Source organism: Euwallacea fornicatus, chromosome 8 (genome assembly GCF_040115645.1).
Source record: "Euwallacea fornicatus isolate EFF26 chromosome 8, ASM4011564v1, whole genome shotgun sequence".
In the NCBI taxonomy this organism is placed as follows: domain Eukaryota; kingdom Metazoa; phylum Arthropoda; class Insecta; order Coleoptera; family Curculionidae; genus Euwallacea; species Euwallacea fornicatus.
The window spans coordinates 2,848,128-2,862,345 of NC_089548.1; the positions used below are offsets into that span (position 1 = coordinate 2,848,128).

The 14,218-nt window shown below is 36.0% G+C and overlaps 4 protein-coding genes across 22 annotated transcripts in view; 2 read left to right on the forward strand and 2 right to left on the reverse strand.

Moving 5' to 3' along the window:
- The first annotated feature begins 307 nt into the window (after positions 1–307).
- On the forward strand, positions 308–4,579 carry Prps (phosphoribosyl pyrophosphate synthetase). 2 transcript variants are annotated; one of them, XM_066285373.1, is made up of 7 exons: positions 308–565; positions 1,502–1,685; positions 1,852–1,914; positions 3,532–3,659; positions 3,716–3,868; positions 3,989–4,265; positions 4,324–4,579. In XM_066285373.1, the coding sequence occupies exons 1-7, from the start codon at positions 357–359 to the stop codon at positions 4,414–4,416; spliced, it is 1,107 nt and encodes a 368-aa protein (XP_066141470.1). In that variant the 5' UTR covers positions 308–356; the 3' UTR covers positions 4,417–4,579. The 2 variants fall into 2 exon arrangements, with proteins under 2 accessions (XP_066141470.1, XP_066141472.1); XM_066285375.1 differs by lacking the exon at positions 1,852–1,914 and having other exon boundaries at positions 310–565.
- On the reverse strand, positions 4,469–5,503 carry Cypl (peptidyl-prolyl cis-trans isomerase-like 1 Cypl). Its single transcript, XM_066285377.1, has 3 exons — positions 5,156–5,503; positions 4,749–5,095; positions 4,469–4,688 (listed from the first exon to the last, which is right to left on the reverse strand). The coding sequence occupies exons 1-3, from the start codon at positions 5,233–5,235 to the stop codon at positions 4,588–4,590; spliced, it is 528 nt and encodes a 175-aa protein (XP_066141474.1). The 5' UTR covers positions 5,236–5,503; the 3' UTR covers positions 4,469–4,587.
- Positions 5,504–5,786: 283 nt separating this feature from the next.
- PIG-Z (phosphatidylinositol glycan anchor biosynthesis class Z) lies at positions 5,787–8,030 on the reverse strand. Of its 2 annotated transcripts, none has more exons than XM_066285371.1 (3): positions 7,749–8,030; positions 7,633–7,695; positions 5,787–6,545 (listed from the first exon to the last, which is right to left on the reverse strand). In XM_066285371.1, exons 1-3 carry the CDS (start codon positions 7,966–7,968, stop codon positions 5,836–5,838), a joined length of 993 nt encoding a protein of 330 aa, XP_066141468.1. In that variant the 5' UTR covers positions 7,969–8,030; the 3' UTR covers positions 5,787–5,835. The 2 variants fall into 2 exon arrangements, with proteins under 2 accessions (XP_066141468.1, XP_066141467.1); XM_066285370.1 differs by having other exon boundaries at positions 5,787–6,691; positions 6,750–7,695; positions 7,749–8,029.
- A 1,785-nt stretch (positions 8,031–9,815) lies between these two features.
- The window catches only part of Nmdar2 (NMDA receptor 2), a 51,310-nt gene continuing 46,907 nt past the window's right edge, over positions 9,816–14,218 (forward strand). The window contains exons 1-4 of one of the 17 annotated variants that reach the window (XM_066285397.1): positions 9,816–10,592; positions 10,802–10,845; positions 11,745–12,084; positions 12,390–12,719. In XM_066285397.1, the coding sequence (XP_066141494.1) occupies positions 11,970–12,084; positions 12,390–12,719 (445 nt within the window). In that variant the 5' untranslated portion in view covers positions 9,816–10,592; positions 10,802–10,845; positions 11,745–11,969. The other 16 variants (XM_066285406.1, XM_066285394.1, XM_066285396.1 and 13 more) reach the window with 16 other exon arrangements.

Below are 14,218 nucleotides of genomic sequence, written 5' to 3' on the forward strand. Positions count from 1 at the left end.
TTAGAAATGTTTTTTTTATATATTTATATTTTTTACATGAATAAATTAAAAATGAATGGCAATTCATGGTTTCCGATTTGTACTTCGTCTTATAATATAGAACATAAATATTTCAGTCAGTCAATTTTGTCAAATTTACAAGAAAATTCTATTCAAACGCAATTAGTTCAAGATAATCAAAAACAATGCACAATAAAAAACAATCCTACCCATAACAGGTCCCTCATTTACCCGATCGAATTGCACCCAGAGTCTTGTTCTGGAATGACGTTCGTGACGGATTTCACGAGTTCTCATTGGTCGTTGATCATCTGTACTGATGTGTTGTTTTCCGACGTCGTACATCAGTGACGGTGATGCCCGGTGCTTCTCAGCAGTACCGAGCAAAAGGTGTTTTGCTAGATAAGTGTCAAGATCTCGGAAAGACCTATCTCACGTCGAGAATGCCCAATATCAAAGTTTTCTCTGGAAGCAGCCATCCGGACCTTGCTCAAAGAATTGTCGATAGGTTGGGGATCGATATCGGCAAAGTGGTCACCAAGAAGTTCTCTAATCTCGAGACATGGTAAATGTGGTATTTAAATTTTGTACCTATGTATGTATTTAATACTCATTCGTAGAGGTTTCAGCTCCATTTTAATAAATAGACTATGCATATATCACATTTTTCGTATTTAATAATTCTGAATTATTAACAATGGATCCAGTTTTATTAATTTTATTAGATCAGTCCGGACCAGTGGTATAGCCTCTGAGTTTGACAATATTATTACCAATATTTAAATAATCAGATAGTTTAGCTATATTTCACCATTATTTTTTTATACCTTGTAGAGATATTGTATTTAAAAGAAGTCCTTGAAAAGTTAACCACTAACCAATTAAAACTTAAGTCAATTTTGGGCATTGGTTGTTGAGTGGTGAGAACTGGAGAGATCTTTGCGCTATATTATTTAGTGTGCGTGGTTACTCTAACACATTTGAATATTGGAAATATTTGAATTAATTCTCAATTCATAGAATTTAGAAGTATCTCAGTTTTTGGTTAAAAACAAATTCCACTTGTCAGCCCTTATTATAGTATTGATTTTGTATTGATTAACTGACAATTAATCATCTGTCCAGATATCAATAAACGTTACAAAATTAATGTTATATTTAATTAGACTGTAAATGGGCCAAAAATATGAGCATGGCATTGTTCAAATACACATTTACAAATTGGACACTTATAGTTTTTTGGATTTATGTGGCAAAGAAAGAACAACTTATGATAAAGATAACAGCCTTGACTACAGAAATGATGTCATAATAATTTCGATCTTCCTTGGATTGAATTAAAAAAAAAAAGATGAAAACTTATAATGTCATGGTAAATACTTATCTCCTAAACCTTATTGCTTTCAAGTGAGGGCTGAAGTAAACTTTTGAAACTTTGTTAAATTTTGATCTTTTTTCATTTGGCTCTTTCTTTGATACTTGAATATGAAAATCTTCACAGTGTAGAGATAGGAGAGTCAGTTCGAGGTGAAGATGTCTACATTGTTCAGTCTGGATCTGGAGAGGTCAACGACAATCTCATGGAACTTCTGATTATGATCAATGCCTGCAAAATAGCCTCAGCTAGCAGGGTCACTGCGGTCATTCCATGTTTTCCCTATGCAAGACAAGATAAGAAAGATAAGGTACATACATATTTAGTACACCCCTCATGGTAGAGTGTAACTAAGTTTTTTTTCTTTTTTGGGTAGTATCAGGTTCATGTGTATTTTATAATTATATAATAATAAATTATTTTATTCTAAATTATCTCATTGACCCAAATGATTTATTAGACAAAAATTTTTCTAGAATATGGACACAGACAAGGAGCGCCACATACAAAAATGGAAGTCTATTGAATGGAAATTTAGGGTAAAATATATGTTTACGGGGCTGCTTGTCTGATACTTGATTTTGGAATTGGGCCTTATCATATACATATATGAATGCAAATATATACATATTAAGAGGGCATATCACAAATTCTGTTGTTTTTAGCCACTCTAGGTATATGTTTGTTGAGTTATTGTCGACGTCAGTGTCTAATCACTTTCGACAGTGGATAATCACTATTTGCGCGACCTTTATGGACTTTTATTGACCTTTTTATCAAATGGTGTTTATTACTGAGTTTGGTAATACGTTATTGGGCCCCCCCGCATGAGATTTTCAATCACGTTTAATTTGAGCAATCTAATATTTTGAAATCATGGCTTTTTACGTTTTAAATACGTATTTGATGCTCTTTACATACTGGTACTTAAGTGAAGATCTCAAAATTCGAATAAAATAATTTTATTCACAGTGAATTAAAATATACATATAGTATGTTAAAGGAACGTTAGAAGAGTTTAAATGCGGAGGAGGAATCATTGGCGAAACAGTTTAGACCATTGACCGTTACGATCGATTTAAAACAACCATAAAGAACTACAGAGTATCTTTTTATCTTTTTTTTGAATGTGAGTTTTATATTGATGTCTCCGAAAAAGTTTTGGAAACTTTTTAGGAATTGCAATTTACAAAACGATTTTCAATTATTAAAGATTAATTTATTAATATTTTTTTTATGTTTAGTGAACTTAATCTTAGGTAGTTCACTAAATAAAGAAATCCATTAGAATCATATTGCAAAAGCAAAAATAGTTTGACGACATTCACGGCATGTTGGAAGTCTTTAAATATGGTATTTTTTTCTAATATTTAACCGATTTTGTAATTCTCACCATTTTGGAGATGAAAATAGTGATACCACTTAAAAGAGACCTTGTATAATGATTCATTTACTCCAACTCGACTAAATTTTTAGAGTTCGTAAAGGAAACTAAGTGCTTTTTAACTGAGGAGGCATGTCGCATAATTCTTATGTATATATGTATGTGTGACTTTAATATTGTACCATGCCCAGAGGTCGATTATGTTTTAAAACAATCCAAAAACGCATGTCTTAGTTTAGTTTACAGCATGTTTTTTGAACATATATAGGGAATACGCCTAAACATTCATTTTTTTGGGTCATTTCGTATTTATTTCCAAAAAATTAAACATAGCCATTTAGTTTATTCATACTCAGGGAGTTCAAAAATACTGTTACAAAGATGATTCAATACAATATACAGCGGCAATATGAAAATTCATTTTTTATAATGAAACCCCCTGTATTTTATTATCCTATTAGATGAGTTTCATATTGGCTGAAAGGAAAAGAGATACCAGTTGATCTTGGAACATCCTCCGGGTGCATATACCGGACGTGTTTTAGGTAATGAACCCTGTACAGGAAGTCGAATATTCAACTTTCACCTCATAACTTGCTTAATATATTAACTAACCAAAACGATAATTCTTAAACTTCTTTGGATGTATCCTGCCCGTATTTTGTAATGCATCAAGGCAAATTCAACAGGAGGGTATTACTAACTGGATTCAGTGTAACAGCACTTTAAAATTTTCAGAAACTGAAACGTTCTTGTAATTTTCTGTTTACAGAGCAGAGCCCCAATATCCGCCAAGTTAGTGGCCAACATGCTTTCCGTAGCGGGAGCCGATCACATAATAACGATGGACCTGCATGCCTCGCAAATTCAGGGCTTTTTCGACATTCCAGTGGACAATTTGTGAGTTTTTCTTTTCGGTGATAATACCAATAAGAAATAAACACCTTGCTTTGCAGATACGCTGAACCAGCAGTTTTAAAGTGGATAAAGGAAAACATTGCTGAATGGCGGAATAGCATAATTGTGTCTCCAGACGCTGGGGGAGCCAAAAGAGTCACGAGCATTGCCGATAGGTTAAATGTAGAATTTGCTTTGATTCACAAAGAAAGGTTAGTGCAATAATTCACAATAAAAAAAAACGTAATTCCTCAGTGATTCAAACTTTTTTTGGTGTGGAATAATTAAAAGCGTTCAAGAATTGAATCGTATTGAATTACACTACATTACAGGAAAAAAGCAAACGAGGTGGCCAGCATGGTTTTGGTAGGAGACGTAAAAGATCGGGTCGCTATTTTAGTGGATGATATGGCGGACACTTGCGGCACCATTTGTCACGCCGCAGAAAAATTAACAGAAGCCGGCGCCACTAAAGTGTACGCCATTTTGACTCATGGCATCTTTTCAGGACCTGCTATTACCAGGATAAATAATGTTTGCTTTGAGGCGGTTGTAGTGACAAACACGATCCCCCAAGATGAACATATGAAACAATGCTCAAAAGTCCAGGTGAGTTTGTTTGCAGTTTTCATGGGGAGATTGAGATTTTTCGTTTTATCATGTACAGTGTATAGACGTTTCCATGATGTTTGCTGAGGCCGTCAGGCGCACACATAATGGAGAGAGTGTGTCATATCTATTCTCGAATGTTCCATATTAATAATTATCTTTATTGTCTTGTAGTTTAAGGCAAAATAGTGTAGCGACCCAGGTAAAATTGTTAGTGATGAATTTATTTTTGGACATTGTAACTTTCTTTTACATTTAATTGCTATAAACAGTGTTATTATGTATTTTGTAATATAAAAAATGATGGGTTTTGATGATGTTGTCAGCTCTTCAGCACCTTGCCTCGCAAAATTTTGATTTCATCCACTGGGTGGTCACTTTTATCTGTCTCCACCATCCCTATTCTTTTCACTACTTGCATCCCTTAAATCCGCCCACATTGAACCTTGTAATTTTAATTAAACCACTAAAAGATAAACAAACCTGAATGGATTCTTCCAAAAACAGCATGTTTTCCATCGAGCCACTCTGTTGGACATAAAGTAATAAAAAACTGACTCCCATTTGAATCAGGACCAGAATTGGCCATGGACACAACACCCGCTCCACTGTGTTTTAACTCTGGATGGATTTCATCTTTAAAAGACGGTCCATAAATGGACGTACCTCCTTTGCCGGTCCCCGTGGGATCACCTCCTTGAATCATAAAATCCCTTATCACTCTGTGAAAGATTGTGTTGTTGTAGTACCCTCTGCGGGCTAACTCCGCAAAGTTCCTGCAAGTTTGAGGCGCGTGTTTCCAGTACAGCTCGACGACAAACTCTCCCATGCTGTAAAAATGAGAGTAAAGGTGCTTTTGAGGTGTTTATTGAGAGGGAAGCCTCGCATACGTAGTTTCAAACTGGACTAAGGGCGGCTGCCACATTTTATCTGGAATGCCTGATTGGTTCATGACCGGTGTAGTTATCATCCTGAACCAATAATGTATAATATAAATTTCAAATTCAGTGCTTTCCAATACGACACATTAACTTTATTTATACACCACGGTTATCAGACAGGTAATACCAAATTTAAATCATCTGTTTTTGTCAGTGACGGTCCTAATGACTGAGCAATGAGGTTATGTGTCTCCTTTCTTGACCGGTTTCCATGAGCTGTCATGAAGTAAAGCAGCGACAGGCAATTGCGCGGATCACTGTTCTCTATATTTTGGGCTTTTCAATGATTCGAATCGACGACCGGGTGCATCTCAAAAAAATTATAGTATCATCCATTGCTTCATTAGCGACGATTCAAACTTTACAGAAAACGAAAAGTTTATATTCTAAAAAGAAAGTTAAATTTGAAAGAATTCTTGATGTCATGCTAAAAAAAATTGTGGTTACAATACTGCTGATAGATGTTTCTAGGGTTAACGCCTGCTCAACGAATCACAATCCCACAAACACTATAGTCTTCCTCAGATCTTAAGAGTCGATCAAAATATCACGCTTTACAAAATAAGTAAAAAATATGCTATATGGATTAATATTTTATTTCATTATTAACAATAAATAGAAAATTCCAACTAAATAACGGCTGTATCAGCAACAGGAACGACGTCCAATTCGTATACGTCGAGCCGGCACATTTCCTTGATTTTATCGAGGTATTCCCAAAAATGCAACACTTGACAGTTTTTGTAGAAAATAAATGTAGGGTTGAAACAGTATTTGGTAAAATCTGGCAATGCTTCCGTACTCAAATGAGGCCAGAAACTGTCTAGCTTAAACATGGACATGCCGCTGTCTTTTACCGCACGCTGCGCCCACTCTTTTTGGCTGCTAGATATCAGTAAATAGATTTTTGCAATATTACCGGGCTGCAGCCTTGGTTGCAACTTTATCAAGGCATTGGCCAAGTCACTGGAGCCTTCTTCATGAATAAAAACTCTTCTTCGCCCTGAATATTTCTCTTCGTTGTTATTGTAAGAATAGAGACTTAATTTTTGTAGAAAAAATGATTGCGGCAGGGAGTAAATGCCGCTGGTCACTATGTGAAATTCCCCACTTTTTGGGGAGAAACTTAGATCTTTATGCAAATATTGCATAGCCGGAAATACCCCACCTTGATGCACAAACCCATAAAAAAAGGTCAAAAGTGCATTAATTAACAGCCAGAGTTTCAGCAGTTTATTAGGACGAAATTTCTTTTTTACCTCCTTCTTTTTGTCTTGAATTGCTGCGTCCGGGATTTTTATTTCAACTTCTGGAAGGATCTTTTCACTATGAAGATAAACTAAAGGAAAAATAATAGGGATCAAAAAGCGCGGCTCTTGATGTGGGAAAATTGACAAAATTAAAATAGGGCTTATAAAGGACATGGTCATCAGCATTTTGATACTTTTAATTGAAGGCAGCAGTTGCAATTTACGGCGAAAGCACCTGAAACCTCATCATCATCAGCAAGACCGAGCAAAAAGTCGAAATGGTAAACTCTTACCAGTAAAAATACTTTCCCAACATGAAAAGAGCTACGAATCCGAGAACATTAAAAAGCAGGGGAATATTTACCAACAAATGCAGCCAGCGAGGGTGTAAACCATGTCTTTTCAAATTCGAAGAATCAAAGTTATACCTCAGAAAGTTGAGGGGAGTGACTATAAAGTTATTTATGGACAGGTCTAACATCCCTATTTCACCCCACGTAATATAACCATAATAAAATGAGTCAATGATAATGTTAAACGCCACTGCTGGAAGGCTGCAGAAGGTGAAGAACAGAATTCTTGTGTGAAACTGCAACACTGATATTTCTCGCTTTTCTCCCATACCACCACGGTAAATCCAGAAAAAAACTGGCATCAGTGCATAACCAATGAAAGTAGGTCGGTTAAATATGCCAAATACAGTGAGACTCGCGATATAAAGACAATTTCTATAGTTGTCAGACACCAAATATAGTTTAAGCTTGTGAAATTGCACTTTTTCTATTATAGATGTACTTTTATCATATCGATATTTAATGTACTCCCGTTTGCGCACTAGCTCATTAGAGAATGTTTGACTTTCACACACAAAATATAAAAGAATTGCAAATAAAACCAGTTCCCAAGAGTTTGAAAATGTGCGGGTGCCATAAGTGAGTATCACATAGGAGCTACTGAGAACAATAAGTCGAGATCTGCATTTCTCATTGTTATTTAGGCAAATTTGTCTTAAACAAAAGTCAATGGAAAAGGAAAACAAGGCTATAATCAGTCGAGGAACAACAAGCAGAAAATAAGGGCTGACTACATTTAGTGGTAAATATTCGATTGCCAAGCGGTTTATGTCGCGTAAGAATATGTAGCTAAGACCCGTGGTGAAGTAAGGCAGGGCCATACCTCTAATGGGCTGCGTCGCGTTGAATTCCCAAGGTGGGCTATATTCCACATCAAAAATTTTGCCTGAAAATCAGCTTTTAAAACTCGGTTTCGTGGTTCTATGGTGGCGCATCGACCTGCTAATACTTCGACTGACTGAAAGTATTCGTCTGGGTGTATGTATCCATTTTGAGGTGTTAACACCAACAGCACTCGCAGAGCTCCCAGGCAGTAATAAATAATGTTGGACGAGTGCTGGGACTTGCGCCGCCTGCTAATTGGGTCTTCGGTAGGCACAGAATATTTTTGTCGTCTTCCAAGAAGGAACTTTGATTGAGAAAAATTAATTAATTTCATTTTATGGGTTTAAAAGCTGTTTGTTTTGATTTCTTTTTTTGAGGTTATATTTGACGCTTGACGATGAAATTTTATGAAATTTGTTTCTACATGTAAGCCACGACACAATAAAGGCAACATTGCTCAATTTTAGTTATTTTTACCATGCTACTCGCAGTGAAATAAATAAATATTAAAAAATAGATTATGGTTATTTGGGTTTTTAATGTTACTTTAATTTTCTTCTTATTCTATTTATTTATTCAATTGTGTTTTAATACTTGAAAAACAATTTCGCTTCATTTATTTTGGTGCATTCCGAACACCCTGTTGCCGTCCAAATGTACCATTAGAACAAATGCCAAATCCACTTAGATTTTGGATCAATTCTTGAAGCAAATAATTTCAATAATTTTTATTAAAATTAAAATAAAAAATATACGTATACTTTTTTAAATTATCTTTAATACATTTCTAAGATGAAAATGCTAGCACTAATTGCCGCACTTGAATAGACAATCCTATATAAGCGTGTTATAAAGGTAGGTCTTTAGGTATTGAATCATATCTCTGTATGCGGTTTATGATATCATTGAGAAGTAAGCAATTTTATTATAAATATTGTTTTTTATTTATTTTAAATTATAATTAATATTGTAAATTACTTATTATACCATGTGGCTCTAAATTGTGCAGCTGTTCGATTTGCTTATATGAGGTATAACCCAGTTTCCTTTGGGGTTTGCACTATAGTGTTTGTTCTGAGTTAACAAGGCCCTTTCCGGACACATAATTACGCAAAACGATGGGCAAACAATGAGATTCGAGATTTAGCATCCACTTGCGGAAATCGAATCTTAAAGGGTAGTTTTACCGTAATTAAACAAAGTTTCCTCTCGCATTTTTATTTTCATATTATCGGGTAAATGGGAAAAGAAAGAGAACTTTTTTTCAGTAAGCTCGAATGCAGCATCTGTGTTAAGATTAAATCGAAGGAAATTGAATTAAATTAGAGTTTTCTTGCTCAAATACGAAATTCCTTGAAACAAGTAAACAAAAGGGCTTTGAAGCTTTAAAGTGCACAGATGATTTAAAACAAAAATTCTGTTCTTGATGAGATATTTGTTGCTAGAACGATAAGAGAATAAATCTCTTTGAAAGATAAACGAATCGAATGAGGTTCAGCCAATACATAGGATTTTGGAATAAAGACCTGGTCTTTCGTATTCGAGATGCGTACGTCCAATAATATGGAAATATGTTGTGTACGTTTATGGCCGATTGCCCATTTTTTTTATTAACTTGAATTTTCCAAGTCGTAGCCGCTAGTAAAGGTTAACAACTTTTACTTGTATGAGAGGCATTGTTCCCCACAAAAAATTTTGGTACATTCTCCTTCTACTTTAATTTTTTTGATAAGGTAAAAAGAATCATTTTATTAATTATTATTATGTAGAATGAGGGAAATAAAGTAATTTGAGGTACTTTTGGCCTCGTTCCTTTGGTTGAATACATAGTTCGTACTATATGGCAAATTTACAAATAAGGTTTGATGAGATATGAGGCTATAAAATTATACAAAGGGTAGGAATGTAAGTCTATTTATATACGCCCTAAGGACCATTAGGTCGTCCGAACAATTGGGATTAACTGAAAGTCCCTTTATTTGCTCGCCATTAGGGCCATCGGTAAAAATCACAATACATTAAGAGGACTCTGCGTCTGCGTTTGTTTGTTTTGACAGACAATTGTTTTTTCCCTCAGCAGTGAAAAACAAAGCAACAACGTCATCCCTCCTTTTCGCGCATGCATTCTAACGCCGGGGCGTCTCGCTCTTTATGCGGAATTCCCTCCCGATACTGGACCGTTTCTACAGTCATTTTCGGCGTCTCTTTGACGTCGGTCGTGGAGGTGGAAAGCATACGGCCGTACTGTGGGCACATCGCGAACTTGGCGCCACAGTTTCACTCTGCGTCCGACTCTGGTGAAGTAGTCGCGCGCGCGTTTACGTTCTTTGTGGTGCTGACCGAGAGACTTCGAAAAATTTTCGTTCCCTCGATAAAGTGACTCTTTTTAGGACTGTACAGTTATTGTGGGGTACGAATAATTGATCAAATATATCAGTCATGGGATTGCGATTATCCCACAACTTAAGAGAGTATGATGGCTCGTCTGCTGTTTCAGAAGGGCGCGCTTTTCGAGGCGACGTTCAAACGCCATAAAAAAACAGATATGAAACAATATAATAAAATCGTATATGAAACGGCCTTTTGCAGTATTTCATGTGCGAGCATTCAACGTTACGAGGCCATTATGGATGGGTTTTTAATTGAGGGGTGTGTCCGGGTCGGAGTTCAAAGGGGAAGGTGACCTACGACACAAAGGGAGGACGCGGTTTCCAGTTGTTTTAGTGTTTTATGTCATCGGTGCGCAAGCTAAAGACGAAAGTATGGTTTCGGAACCCAAGGAATAATCATCGATTGAAATGGAATAATCCTGATGACGAAACTTAACTGGCCATTGAAAAAAACCGGCCTGAAAAGGGGGAAAAATTTAGAAATTGAAGAATAATTTGAATCGCTGGAAACTAATAGCCAGGCATTAAGTTTAAGTCTGGGATTTATAGTGTTTACGCAGCAGAAAAAGTAGGTACCATAAATATAAAGTAAGTAATAAAATTAAAAAATGGAAAATTGCTGGCAATTAAGTGAATTAATTTTTGTTTAATTTTTTCCTTTTTTTCATTTAACTTCAATTCATTTATCGTTTACAAATTTCCATTTTGTAATGTTATTACTTATTTCATATATACGGTACCTACGTGTGATGTGTAAACACTAAAGTTTTCTATCAGTGGCGTGAAGAAAAAAGTATTTGGGGGTGGCACAAATCTGATCGGTAAAATTCTGAAAAAATACCACCTTATAGATTTTAGTAACTGTACCAAACAGATACCATGGCGTTTTTACATTATTTTGTTTTAAACGAAATTCCGCGTGAAATACATATAAATAGTTGAAAGTGAAATTTTTAACTTTATTTACATATTTCTCTTGGAAGCATCATGTTTTATTTTTATAAATTATCGTTACTTTAACGTTCTGTATGAAATTGAAAATATCCACGACTAAAAGTTGGCTTCAAAATGGCCAATATCCATGTAGTCTTCAAGGTGTATTAACTTCTTGTGTCCGTTTTTCAGGAGCGTTTCCGGTGGAAAGTTTATTTCAAATCCGAATCTACTGCAGGCCATAGGAACCTACAGGGCCATGAAATTACAATTTACTAGTGTTTCGATTCGATTATGCTCTCGATTATAACTTTTTTCAATTTTTGAGAAGTGATAAATTTGTTACCAAGACGTTAACATGGATTTTCGTCGGAACCCTTCGTTAAGAGTAAAGGTTATTCTTGGTTAGTTTGAATTGAATATGTGACTAGGGTTCAATTCCAAACTTATTTGAGTTTGAGGCTTTATTTAAAAGTAAAATTAAAAACACTTGACAATGAGGCACAATTCATTTGTAAGTACTTTCCCTCAAAGGTATCAGGTAAAATCAGCCACCACATTTAGCATCACAAGTTCGTTCAAAACCTTCGTACCGAAATAATTAATGTTCGCTATATTTACAACGTGCACCGCGAAACAATTTTCATCAGGGTCATTCGTTTCCGGGGCGCGACTTAATCCCAAAATGAACCCTTAATTATTAACCAAAAAAAATTTTAACACATTTAAATATAGTCCGCATTATTTATTTTGTATATTTTCTTATTTCACGTTTATACCTATGTAGAAGATTTCTATTTCCACGGAATAGGAAAATGTCAGTCATACCCTCCTAAGTTATGGACCGCAATATCATGTCGCTTTCGTCCTTTCAAAGAAGACATAAACCATCGGGCCATTTATGAAAAGGGCCCTCGTAACTTTGGGCCAAACGCATATAGCGTTATTTAGTGCGGTAGTAAATTTATTCTTCACTAGTTTGAGATATGCATAAATTAAAGGCGTTTTGAAGATGAAGCTGACAACAGTGTTTGCTCTCAATTTGTTGATTGTGTCTGTAGTGAGTGGAGGACCTGCTTGGAAGGAACCGCAAAGGGGATCGGGTATTAAAATCGGAGAAAAAGGAGGTAAAAACAGGGCAACTTCTGAAACCATTATATTTGTAATTAATCAAATAATGAAATAAATGATTTACCATATTTGACATTACCTGAATTTGATTAATCGATATTTTTTCTGTAACAAACAAATTTTGAAAATGTAAACTTTTATTAGACATATGCTAGATTTCTAACGTCACTCGTTGGTCAAATTCGGTGACTGTGAAGGAAAAACAGGTGTATTCCACGGGAAATCACGATTTATATTTTGCTGGAAATTACAATTTAGCAATGTGGGAAGCGGAATAACAAAATTTTTCGGTCAATTTCAGGCCGCAATTCAAATTCGTCGCGAGGTAAGGGCATCAACATCGGCAACACAAACCGTGGGCTGCGTTCCACGACTACTTCTACCACGGTCCTTCCCGACGTCATTCCGGATGAGGACCATGTCCATCCGCCGCCCTCGACGTCGGATAAAAACGGGCGCATCACGCACCTCAGCATGGGGATGGTGGTACCTTATAAGTCGTTCGGAGTGCGTGAGTACACCAAAGCGATTACGACCACGAAGAGTTTGATCTCGCGCAAGTTGAAGCTGTTCAAGACTCACGACATTCAGGTGCACATCGTGATGAAACCGATGACTCCCAGTCCGACCGGTAAGTTTTTGAGGGGTTAAATCAATATGCCTAAACTAAGAAAAAATTCACTGAAGAGTAATTTTCGTCATTAGTAGACCATCCAAAAAATCTCTGACGTTGAGAAAATTATCAATTTAGGTCTGTTATCAATGATCCCGCAAGAGTTTATGCTGAATTATTATTGGCCCTGTTCATTATTTACACAGGGAAAAAACATAGTTGGTTTCCATGGCGGACTGAAATTGTTAATAAGTTGTACGATCATATAGTATTGTTTCCTCTTAATTTTCTGACCAGTTTAAATCTTCGTAGCTTGAAGACCATTTCTTCCATCTAAATTGCTTCCAAATTCTTTATTATCTTTAACACTTCAAAGTCAACATAAGTTGATTAATCTGAGTGGTTGAACTTTTAGTGAAAAATGTCAATCAGATTTACTTTGAGGGTCGTGAATGAACTTAGTTCTGGAACTGCAGGGTTATGGGCACATCTGCAGCGGAGCTCCATTTAAATAGATTTCTAGGGGAATTTGGGAGGCGTGGAATCTTCATTCCTTCCAAACGTCCCCTCCATTGGTAGTAGGAGAGTGTAGAGACTTCCATCTTCCCCTTCCTGTACATTCGCTGGGAAAATTTTTGAAAGCAAAAGTAATCTTTGAGTTAGTAACATCTTTCGTTGAAAATTGTTTCAACAATAAATGGTGCCAATTGTAAACAAGGTATTACGTTAATTCGCCATGTCACAACAATCAAAGATCTTCGATTTTGGGGTCATTATTAGTTAATTCGCGTCCTTCCGTCGTCATCAGCCGCTCTTACGTAATCAGGAAATATATCTTTAACCTCGAAATTCCCTTTTAATGGTGTTTCGAGCAGAACTAGGGTCGAGGTCAGTTCCTGAAGACAATCGAAGGATTATCCGCTTAAATTTGTGACGCCCGTTAAGGAAACACCTCGTTTTCGTTAGTGTTTTTTTATTTGGCTAAAATGGCGTTTCCCCCACATCCCTGTCTACTGTAGTTCAGACTTAGCCTAAATCTCGCATAAACAGGTGTTCCGAATATCTGAAGTTATTACGCGCCTAATTATCACAGTTCGAAAACTAGTTTCCATTTCGATAACTCTAGGAAACTCCATATGATCATTTTCCATCAGTTTTATCACCTCTACCATATCATTCCAATGAGGAGAAGAGAAGGGGTAAAAATGTTGGCCAAAGAACTATAAAAGTGACCTCAACCCTCGTCCGGACCACAGGAGGAATTAGGAAGGCTATGGTTAAGTAAAAATTGCTTAATTATAGTTAATTTATGTGTGTGGGAAATAAATAAAATTGAGCGAAAGTAATTTCATGGTATGTTTCTTTCCAAACGATTCGACGACAGTAAGATTCCATTGAAAATGGGGATTTTGAATTGAATTTAAGCGAAAACGAGGGCAAATTGGGTGACTCGGAAATTCCTTAGTTCTGTTTTTTATGGCATATTTTTGTCTGCCAGTCAATTTTACTTTCAGTTC